We start from the raw sequence: 12,668 nt of genomic DNA on the forward strand, positions 1-12,668 counted from the left end.
TCATCTGTCACACTGCGGGGTTACAGAGGATAGTCCGTCCTTTGATCCAAGTCAGAGAATTAACGTTCACCCTAAAGCAAATACGAACTCTGAGACAGGTCTACACCGGGGCATCAACCGTCAGTGGGGCATCAACAGTCAATGGCCCTCCGGTCAGTGGTTCAAGTGACCGAGCAACATTAGCGATTAAAAACACTTTGTGAAACTGTCATTGTTTAGTAGTCACTTCTAACACTGACGTCAAGATGCTTGCATTTGGACAGTTGAAGTTGCATGTTTTCCAGTATATATATATATATATATATCAGTTGGGCGAGCCTGTCCGGACATTCGTTGGTGTGGTGAGCAAGGCTACAGGACGTGACCCACTGAATCAGCGTCTACAGGGGGCATTGCAACATCCACGTGTTAACTGATCACGCCATGCTCAGGTAGCGTCATGGCGTGCAGCACGATTGTCCATTTGTCTTTTAGATTTAGAGGTCGAAAAGGAGACCTTTCTTTTGAAGCTCCGAATGTCAATATGAGGCAGATCCTGTAAGGGGTGGGACACTCTCTAATCTCTAAGCACACTGGACTTATTGTTGGGAGTGGTGCCAGTCTAGAAAAGGATGATCGGATTCCAGCAAAATGCGAGTATTTACAGATTTCTAAATTCCCCAGTAAATCGGGCGTAATCTGGATTACTGTAAGGTAAATCATGACAAGATAATGCAGAGCTGTATTGATCGTCTGGACGTAATTTGACCCTACTCGCACATATCACGTTTCGTGGAACTCGTGTCCCGTTACTCTTGCAGGGTTACAGAAGGGACAGAAGTGGCAAGATTGAGGAAGGGTCATCAAGCAGGGTCTATCCTGGCTGGGGGACACCAAATATGCTTCAAGGGAATAGAACCCAGACCTTCGGAATGACGAGCAGATGTTCAAACACACTCAAACACAAGGCTTAAACACGTGAACAAAACATAGGAGGTGAAATAACTTGGTATGTGTTTTATCGTCACAAAGACTGACATCTGGTCCTAGAAATATAGGTACCTTTTTTAACTAACCAAACACAATAAATAAATAAATAAATAAATAAATAAATAAATAAATAAATAACACTTCGTAGACCTCCCCCTTCCAGTTGTCTCTCTCTCGCTCTTTCTCTCTCTCCCGCAATATTAAGGTGCATCCTTTGTTATCAGCTTACACCACCTTTGTGGCGTACTTACTTACTTTAAATTCATCTTCAATGTATATTTTTATGCATGGAGAAATATTGTCAGTAGACTAATGCACCTGTGACGGTCCCGGGGCAGAATAGGCCTTCAGCAACCCATGCTTGCCATAAAAGGCGACTACCCTTGTCGTAAGGGGCGACTAACGGGATCGGGTGGTCAGACTCACTGACTCACTGACTTGATTGTCTGGTCCGGACCCGATAATTTACAGAGCGCCGCCATATAGCTGGAATATTGCTATATGCGGCGTAAAACTAAACTCACTCACTTGTAGACTGATGCCACGTATTGCGCAGAAATGGGATAATGCCCCTGAAACCTATAATTATACAGTTTATGGAATTTCCAGATTTTCTTTGGAACTGAGAGAGAGAGAGAGAGAGAGAGAGAGAGAGAGAGAGAGAGAGAGAGAGAGAGAGAGAGAGAGAGAGAGAGAGAGAGAGAGAGAGAGAGAGAGAGAGAGAGAGAGAGAGAGAGAGAGAGAGAGAGAGAGAGAGATTTTCTTTGGACGGAGCCCGAGAGAGAATAGTTCAAAAGTCCTTCTGCACTATAGCTGTCGCAGTCTGGGCGAATTTTTGACCTCGCACAGGGCTGCTACATAAATTATCCTCTAGGGTCGTGAAAACATGATGGCTATTGTGACTCGGTCATGAGGTCCAGTATCACTGTCCTATATATCTGGATATTAATGTTGTTTTAAAACAACAAATGGCAGTTGTTTCCCTGCGGTCCCCGTGAGATACAGGAACGACATATTAGCAAAATTCCAGCATTATCATGGCAGGGGACGCCAGGAATGGGCCCCGCACGTTGTACAGTTTCTTGGAATCGAACCTGGGCTGTGCGACGCTTAACCACTTGGCTAGCTCGTTGCCCAAACTCTAAGTTGTGAAATGACTTGATACGAGTTTTAACGTCGCGAAAACGATTATTGCACTCACACCTCTCATGCACGTGCGTGCGTACATGCATGCGTACGCGTGTCCGGTAATGCCGGTTTTATATAGGAAGTTGAGACACCATGCCTCAGTTAAGAATGAGAAAACTAGTCATCAACATAGCGGACCAGTTATTGTCTAATCCCATTTATGAATGAGTGAGTATGGTTTTACGTCGCTTTTATCAATATTCTAGCAATGTCAACAGGGGACACCAGAAACTAGCTTCAAAAGTTCCCATGTGAGGAATTGAACCCGGGTCTGCAGCATGAGGAGCGGACGCTTCAACCATTCGTCTACCCGACCGCAACTATCCCATACACGCCGATCGCCAGGCACGGAAATAACAAGTAACGTCTTTTAATGGTTTTTCAAATGACGGTCTTCCGATCTCGTGGCAGACAATCTGTATTTACGACAACTCGGACGACGCCACTGGGGACACGACATCAACGACACTGCCTTATCAATGTGCATCAGAATCCCCGGAGTCCATAGTGTAGCTCATCAGGAGACATTATATCCTCATACTGATGGATTACGGCGAGATAGTCCCATACATATCTATACCAAACTGACTACGAATTCAATCATCGTAAATCCTTTATTCACAGAGAACACTAAATTTGAATAAGAAACCACTGCGCATGTCCGAACCTATTTCAAAACGAGGCCGCGACCATTAACTTCATTAAACCGTTACGTATGTCATGAAATAGCAACTAATCCTGTGAAATAGATAGCTGCAAATGACTATATTAATGCAACACAAAAAATACGGTTTTCCTCTCAAAATAATTAAATATAATACATCATAAATATTTGATACAATAATTTAATGATTAAAGAAAAATACAAACAGGTTTGAGCTAATTCAGCTTCCATGAGTGCTCATATCGTCATATCGTGAGCATCCTCGACGTGACAACGGCATTAGCAACGGATACGATGAGAAACATGAGAAACGGCCCAAATCAGAAACATGGCAGCTGAAGCATATTGTGTCTACAGTACAACTTGCAGCTGTGTACATACCAAGGTTGATTACCCCGTGTATATGTTTCATTTTGTCGACAATGTGCATAGGCACATAATTACATACTTGCATGCGCGTAAGCATGCATGGATATATACATATAAGTCGCAAGTGCTGATGTTATGTTTCACAAATTCATACTGAGAAAGATCCTACTGGAATAATTAATGGGTACATGCGTGTGTGCGTGCGTGCCGGCATATAATGCTTTTTCAGTTGTCATAGCAACATAATGATATTTATATGTTCGTGTAATTTTAGCCGTGGGGTATAGCGTGATATCACATGAGGATATGCTAAGCTTGTGATTATGGTATTATGCCGCATTTAGCAATATTATCAGCGATATCACGGCAGGGGACACCAGAAATGGGCTCCCTACTTTAACCACTTGGCGACCCCATCGTTCCCCACCTGAAAAGACATGTGGGAAGGACGTTCGGGGAAAAATAGGAAAGAGGACTAAGTGATTATTGTTTAACAATCCTGCATCTATTCGAGGGTGGAGAAACCGAAGGCACTGGACTGAAGTGCAGATGGAAAAAACCGTGGATATGATCATCATGATAAAAGCTCTTGGGAAATTAACACATCTCACTTCATATTTTCACTCCATGAAATATTGATGTTTTCATAATTCATGTCACAGTCAAGCACGGATAATATTAATTGAATAATATCGTCCAAAACATAAAGTTATCATGATCTGTCAATGTTCTGAAACATGTCTGAAAGTAATCTATCCAAAACAGACCGCCGCCATATAACTGGAATATTGCTGAGTGCGGCATAAAACTAAACTAACTCTTTCTAAGACAGCATGAGTATACGTAAACACGCGTATTATGAAGACGAGGGGGTCCTTGGACAGCCTAGTGGTTAAAGCGTTCGAAGTCCATTTCTGGTGTCCCTTTTAACGTTGTTGCAGGAGTGTTGCTACAGTTAGTACAAGCGGCGTAAAACTACACTCACTCACTCTAATAAATACGTAGATCGTTTGTTGTGAAGACGTGCTTCGGCTACACTGAAGACGTGCCTATTAACATTGAAGACCTGGTGTACATAGCATGAAGACCCGGTGTATCTACATTGAAGACGTGGGCTATGTACATTGAAGACGTGGGTTATCTACATTAAAGACGTGGGCTATCTACATTGAAGAAGCGGCCTGTCTACATTGAAGACGTGGGTCACCTACACTGAAGACGTGGGCTATCTACAGCGCGGCTTATCTACAATGAAGACATTGTTTATCTACTTTGAGGACGTAAACAACTTACATTGAAGACGTGGTCTGTGTACAATGAAGACGTAGACTAACTGCCATAAAGACGTGTTCTATCCACTAATCGACGTATTTACTGTTCTATGAAGTAGAAATCAAATCTACTATGACGACGTGGTCTCTTTCATGAAGATATGTACATACGTTATATAGACTTAATCCATATCACGAAGCTACGGTTTATCTGCGACAACAACGAGTGAGTATGGTTTTACGGCGCAGTGTTCCAGCAATATTACGGCGCGGAACACCAGAAATGGGCTTCACACGCTGTACACTTTAGCGAGACGAGCGAACGCTGTAACCGTTAGGCTAACCCCCACCCCCCGTGGCAATAAGGAGGCCACGCTGACACGACCATGAAAAGACCATATCAGTATATGCAGGCATATACACTGCCACGAGGTGACTGTCACCTGAACTCAGGGCGTGGCAAATACTCGACATTTCAGTTGTCACCTGGTGGATTATTGCCGATGATGTGCTGATCAGGTCCTGCTTACAGTATTAGAGGGGCGCACGGAAACCTGGTGTGAGTACCTGCTGTTGGAACATCGAGGACGTACACATAGCGAGTTGAAATTGCAGACAGAAATATACGCAGTCAGGGACGGCTAGAAATATTTGGGTCAGGAGTGAGTGAGTTTAACTCGCTGCATCCAGTAACATCCCAGATATATGTAAGTAATCGAGTTTGGACCTGCCAATTCAGTGATTAACAATATTAAAATCGATCTGCACAATTGGGATACGATGGTATATGAGTCAGGAGACGCGTCTTCACTGAGACGAGCCAACATTTACACGTGCCTTCACAGAGACAATCCAACATTGAGACGTGCCTTCACTCAGTCAAGCAATACTGAGAGATACCTTCAATCAGACAAGCCAACATTGAGACATACTTTCAATCAGACAGACCAACATTGTGATACACCAAAACTGAGAGAGAAAAAAACAAGATTGTGATACCCCAGCTTTGAGACAATAAAAAATGTAGTCAAGACAACAGGAGACAAAACATCTGTTTATACTGCGTACACATATGTCCCTTGAATAAACCATACATAATCCTGTTACCATGTAACTTACATATATCCCTGTATGACCTACATATGCCACAGTCTGTGGACAGAAAAGTAAATAAATCCACAGTTATACATATACCGTATTCACAAACAAAGTCAGTAGGTCATGGTTGACTAACTCGACAGGTGCTTCCCCGGAACTTTCAAATTCTGAGTCACGTTTTGAGCGAACTGTGAGACAAGTTCTTGACAATGGATGTCCCTTCGCGGTCCAGTTCACACATTCGCAAACAACTACCTGGTCGAGGGGTAGACTGGACCCAGTCGACGTCTCCAAATCTTCAAATAAATTCGAGGTGAGTTAACCGTTCTGAAGAGTCACGACTGATAGCGCAAGGAGGAAATCAAGTTTAGGTATACGTTGTAAGTAATGTCACTAACAGCGTGGTGGTCTAAGATAACCCTGCGGGGTTTTTTTTAGGAAACATAGAGTCTAGATACAGTCTATGTTTGAGGTGGAACACTCACATAAACACGCGACATCACGTCATTCTTAATAATAGAAATGTTACATAAAGTAAAGATTTGTTACGAAAGAATTTGAAATATTGTGATCCGCGAAGGAATCTAATGTGTAACGGTCGTTATACAGCATGGTTCAAAATTATTGAGAATAGCTAAAGCATTTCATATTATTAAACGAGAACAAATCAGATAAAATTGAATGTATTGTGAAAGTGAACTGACCTTTTCATGTTGTGTAGGTAACAATTTAATATTTTATCAAGTCTCCTTGAGCTTCACGGCACAGTCTAAGACGGGTAGGCATACTTCCTATCAGAGAGGTTAGTGTTTCGTGAGTTATGCTGTCACAGTATCGGACCACTTCTCTCTTCATGTCTTCAATTTCTGTCAACCCCTTTTGATTCACACATTCCTTCATCATCCCCCAAATGTTCTCAATGGGATTAAGTCAGGACTATATGCAGGAAATGGTAATGCAGTCACATTTTTCTCCTGAAACCACTGCTTGGCATGTTTTGCGATGTGTTTAGGATCATTATCTTGCTGCAAAATCCAGTCATTTCCATAAAACACATGTGCACTTGGAAGGAGAAAATTATCTAATATGTTAGTGTAGCGTTGACTTGTCAGATTTCCCTCAAACACACACAGCGGGGTCGTTCCTAATAAGGATATCCCTCCCCATACATGAAACTTTGGGCTGTATTTAGGTCGTTGATACAACGGTGCTGATGCAGACTTTGTCCATATTTTCACATTATTGGGATATACCCATATTGAGCTTTCATCAGTAAAAATGACATTTTCCCAGTCAAAGTTTTTATGTGCCAAACACCACTCAACACGCCTTTATGTTCTTGTTTCATGAGAGGAGAAGGAATTCCAGTCTTTTTCTCCCATCCAAGATCAATCAAATTTCTTCTAACTGTAGATTTTGATACATCTGTTGATCCCCTTTCTATCATTTCATACCTGATGTTGGAGATGCTTGCCCTTTGCTTTTTAGACGCTAAAATTCCCAGCCGGACGCGATCTGAGAAGTCCAATTTTCTGGGTCTCCCTGCTCCTTTCTGGTTCCCCAAATCCTTTCCCTCTTTAAAATTCATCCTAATCCTATACACAGTAGAAAGAGGAGTTCCTGTTCTCTCTGCCAATGTATTTACATCATCAATTCCTTGATTACACAACTCAAAAATCAACCTTCTTTTATCTTCAGCAGACATTGTTGACAGTGCTGAGGAAAATGACGTCTGCTACAAATTCAGGGGAGGTAACTCTAATTGTACTATACTCAGTAGGCCAAGATGAGTTACCTCCCTTATACCATTACTTAGTTTTAAGTATCAGTGAATCAGTTGAGGTGTTAGGATAGCTCAAAGTAAGAAGAAAAATTCTCAATAATTATGAACCAGACTATACGTCTTACTGATTTAAGTCGCATAATTATTGTGTAATTGCCTCAGTTCACAGATCGGTCATTCATAACTTTAAGAACCCAAGAATCCCACTCCCCACCCCTTGACCCACGTAGGTCAGCGGGTGAGTATGGGTTTATGCCGCTTTCAGCAATGTTCCAGCAATATCAATGCCAGGGACACCAGAAATGGGCTTCACACATTGTACTCATGTGGTAATTCGAACCCGGATCGTCGGCGTGGCGAGCTGGCGCTTTAACCACAACCACTGTCCCAAACCCAAATTGGGTAAATGTTGCCTCCGTTTGGCACGTTCTAGAGATTAGGCCTTACATATATTCAGTGTATTTCGTGTCCCGATTTGTATCCTAACACACAAACTCTTGCACAAAAATGACATGTAATTTGAAAGCAATATCCGTACGAGTAAAATATGATCAACGTTAACGTCAAGTTCAGGGCTTCAGCCATGTTATGTTTCATCACGTGATCGTCACCTGTACAATGCTAGTTCCAGTGTGGAATATTGACAAATGTACTCTGTGTGACTGAGGCGAGTAGAAAGACAGGTTTTGGTCACGTGTATGCCAGTCAAAGCGACGTACCTACAAGCCGGTGTACGCTGCATGACTATAGGACCTCGGAGTTATTAAAGTAAGCCTTGCCATTGAACGGAGTAAGACGCTTATGACCGCTGAGTACAATTCGTCTTCTGGCCTGCATTCCAACACCGCAGTATAAATGAGAAGTGATCTAAGGGGACAGTCCTAACAGTGGTCAGTTAATCGATAACCAATCCGTCATAACTGATCTGTATGAGAGGACAGCTATAGTATTTCTCTTTGACATCACCGGCTGCCAACCAATACAGTAATGGCTGTACGTTGAGGAGTTCATCATTGTGTCAAGACGGGCATCGGATGGGCTGTTGATACATAATCTTGTTGAAAAGGTTGCTGAGAAACTGATCCGACTTTAACAACATTTTGCTTGTGTTCTCCTGTTCATCTGTCAGTCATCGCAGTTGTTTGGGTTAAGACAAGGTGGTGCGCTCTTACGTCTTGTGTTATCACCGGGAGATGCGAACTCGGAATAACGGATTGCCGTACGAATGGTTTTACTATAAAAAGCCTCAGTCATGATAATCATGATAATGTGAATTATTCACTCACTGCTGCATCCGTAGAACTAGAACCAAACGTACGTATGCTCAACAAAATCATCACTCATTTTGACCATACAATCCCCATTTTGTGTATTAAACATTTCGGTTCCCTTAAACTTTCTCCGTAAATACAACTGATCTTACACCTAACATGACGATCAAACAGGGTCCTATTCTACAAAGCGTTCGTAACGGTACGTTTTGTCGTAACTCGATAGTTTACCATGGGTTTACGAATGACGTAGCAGGATCCAGATCCTGCGACAGTTTACAGCGGTTCATGAATATTGTCAATATGACATTTTTGCATTAGCTCACATCGGCACGTAAATATATATCCAAGTGTACGGTAACTTTAAATTATATAGGAGATGTTTTCCTCTGGTACAATTACGGCTGTTCTCTGAGGACGTAGCCATGCGTGGCATACATCGCACAAGCACCGCTTTGATCGTAATATTAGCCACAAAGACCAACGACCACTTACCTACAATCTATTCTTCTGGACACATATTTAACTGCGATGGTTCTACATCTCCCAGGCAAGGATTGCCACTGACTGCTTGTGTTGTCAAAAAAAGATAAATTCAGTAACACGGATATTTTCGGGGATATTTATTCACTCTGTGATCCCAGTTTTCACCACAAATTATACTATACCCCGTTATATGTTCAGTACAGTACAGTGTATCTTTTTGCACCACACTTAGAAATATTTGGTCAATATCACAAAAATAGGGTGTGTATTAGGGAGGAGGGAGTGGGGAGCCGATAGCGTTCGCTGGTCACACCGAAGGCCCGGGGTTCGGTTCCTGACTTGGGCAAACCGTGTGACACCCATTTCTGATGTCCCTCGTCGTGATATTCCTGGATCATTGGTACTTGCGGCGTAAAACTATATATACTCAAGAATATACTCAAGATGTGTCAGCCCACATCCCCGACTCACAGTAAGCACTTACTTACAATAAGAAAGGTACCTGAATTATTAACCGCTGTTGTGTGATGTCTGTTTGACGCCACCATGCCATAATACTTCGAACACCACGACGTCACGGAAAACACCAAAGTAACGCTGTGTGAATCTTGACTTCGAACCAATTATCTTGGTATTCTGGTACATGTAAGGGAGAGACCTCGCACTCTCTCTTAAGCGACGAAATATATAAGAACGTCGAAACAAAATTATACATTGTATTGGCTGAGTACCAATCTTGTATCTATCCCGTTCAATTCACATTGGGGCAGAAACCCAGGTTGTCTGCACGACAGCCGAAGACACGTGCCATCTGGGTCTGTGAGATGGTGAACTGCCTTCTCAGTGTTAGATATCCCGTTTCAAGTGTCATGTGTAATCTCTGGTAACACATAACAACCAGGGAGTGTGTCTCCAAGATGCTACAGAATAATTAACGTAACAGTCCTGCACAAGAAATTTTCCAGTCCAGCTCTTTCCCCCCACCCTTCCGCTCGCTCTCGCTCTCTCTCTCTCTCTCCCTCTCTCTCCATACTGTATATCTATGTTAAAGTGCAACCTTTGTGGTATATCTCTCTTTCTCTGCGTTAAAATGCATCCTTTGTGGCGTATCCCCCCCCTCTCTCTAAGTGAAAGTGCATCCTTTGTGGCGGATCTCTCTCGCTTGCTCTATCTCTCTCTCTCACTCTCTCTCTCTCTCCACGCTGTACATCTATATTAAAGTACATCCTTTTCGGCGTAGCTCTCTCTCTCTCTCTCCACACTGTAGATCTATGTTAAAGTGCATCCTTTGTGGCTTATCTATCTCTATCTCTCTCTCTCTCTCTCTCTCTCTCTGTGTGTGTGTGTGTGTGTGTGTGTGTGTGTGTGTGTGTGTGTGTGTGTTTGTGTGTTAAAATACATCCTTCGTGGTGTATCTCTCTCTAGATCTACGTTAAAGTGCAATTTTTGTGGCGTATCTCTCTCTACGTTAAAGTGCATCCTTTGTGGCGTATCGATTGAAGAACACCTGGGGAAGTCGACAGTCCAGAACAGACCATACACCTACACCACACAGAGTTACTATCTGTCGATGATAACATATTTTACTGGTGTACCCTGCCTCCACATCGACGGAGACATTTCAAGGCGGCTCTGTTTACACAGCAACATACTTAAGTGACAGCTCGCTCCTTGAAGATGATAAAAACACATATTGTCCCATCACGATATTTCTAAGCAATCTGTTTATGCAATGCAGTTCACCTTCTCAAGTGTCAGCCATGTCACTACAACAATCTTGTTTCTATTGCCTTTAAGATACTTCATTTGCTTTCAAATGTGCATATATATATATATGTATCTGCCTTCGGGGATCATAAAGAGCCTGAGTTAAATGATTAATATATGTGGGGCTTGCCTGCTTATACCACGACTGCAAAACAAACATATGTGCAACAGAATATTGAAGTAATTGTGAAGGAATGTTTTGCTCGAACTGATGTCGCCTGCAATGATCCTTCCCACGTCGCCCTGGGCTCCACGTGTGCATTGCATGTTAAGCATTGTGACACATTACCATCAATATTTTCAAATATGTCAGTTGTTACTCAAGTGTTTTAATTTCATCTGAGAGTTTAGACGTGGGTTTGACATCTAAAATTTAATCCTGTTAACATACACAGCCAGCTTATGAAAGGGCGTTATGGTGTTGGGGGCGTATCGTGAGGGATTCAATGCCTGTAAACAAATACGAATCGCGAATCGGACGAGAAGTGTCAGGGCAACAACAAAACACACACTCTGACAATGAATTTCTTACCTGAATTCTTGGATCCAGGTCGTCATTGACGTCCACGTCGTCCCCCATGTCGTCCATTCTGCTGTCCAGTCAAGAAACTAGCCGCTGTCCACAGTGTGAGCGCACATGGGTCCGTGTCTGTCTACACAACTCCCTCCCTTCCTTCTCGCTGTTCTTTGAGACAGTCACTCGCAGCGCGACCCGTCACGATCAGCTTTCAACTCTGACCTGTGACATAACTTCACCTTTGACCGTCATGACATGGCGTGGTTTCCCGCCCTGGTTGAACTAAAACAATAACCCGTGTGGCCGGCCTATCGTGGAATGTGCTACTCTACAGCAGCCGAGATACGACAGGAATTTGTAGATTATTGTAATTACAGCCAGAGCGACGTGTTGTGAAATGCCAGGCTAGCCCGGCGACTGCTGTGACAACCATATCGATTGTGATATACATGTACATACGCTGTCAGTACTGGTGACTGGGCGCGCCGCATCAATGCCCGATTTGCTTGATTGACAGATGCATTGTACTACGAAATGGTAAACACTGACATAGGTATATTGTGTAGGTTAACTGCAGGTTACGGGGTCATGATGGGGACATGCGAGCAGGGAGAATTTGTGGACCGGAAGATAAACAAACAGAGAAATAGTACTGAATTACTGTGCCAGCGACACTGGTAGTCTGTCTCACAGTCCCTGAACCATATTATTTTCCTGGCCCTCCTTGCAACGATACAGCCTTTAATGAAGCAAGTCTAGACTTACCCAGGTTTAGGCTGGAGTCTCCCAACGCACTGAGGCTCCTTTTCAGTTTATATGAGTGTATTTGTTAGCTGTCAAAATTCTGATATTCAGCGACTGGTTGTGGTTGATGATCTACTGATTATCATTCCGCGCTGAAACAACGATAATTTAGATACATTTGGTACTAATCTGTCCCACAGTCCCTGAACCATTATCTCCCCACTGGCTAGCCCCTCCTTGCAATGCTGAAGACCACATGAAGCAAGTCTAGATTTCCCTCAGGTTCAGACTGTCCCCGCTCAAAGTTGCCCCTTTTCAATGTGAAAGGAAATGTTTGCTTTAGTTAGCCTATTTAGAAACTCATTAAACTGACATATGTTCTGGGAACACATGTTACAGAGCAAGAACAAATGTCAGTATGCGATTCGATAAAAATGCGTTACATAGCAAAAACCAACACCAGAGGACAAAACCCTACATGTTTTTAAATAGCATTTTTTTCTGAAATAAAAACATATTTTCACGCTCTTTTTTCATATGT

The 12,668-nt window shown here is 42.7% G+C and overlaps 1 protein-coding gene across 1 annotated transcript in view; it reads right to left on the reverse strand.

Moving 5' to 3' along the window:
* Positions 1 to 11,823, reverse strand: part of LOC137255218 (SH3 domain-binding protein 5-like) — a 36,697-nt gene extending 24,874 nt beyond the window's left edge. Inside the window, exon 1 of the mRNA XM_067792637.1 lies at positions 11,399 to 11,823. Within this exon, the coding sequence (XP_067648738.1) occupies positions 11,399 to 11,455 (57 nt within the window). The 5' untranslated portion in view covers positions 11,456 to 11,823. The remainder of the gene's footprint in view (positions 1 to 11,398) is intronic.
* Positions 11,824 to 12,668: the final 845 nt, after the last annotated feature.

The sequence above is a fragment of the Haliotis asinina genome, chromosome 11 (assembly GCF_037392515.1).
Source record: "Haliotis asinina isolate JCU_RB_2024 chromosome 11, JCU_Hal_asi_v2, whole genome shotgun sequence".
NCBI lineage: Eukaryota > Metazoa > Mollusca > Gastropoda > Lepetellida > Haliotidae > Haliotis > Haliotis asinina.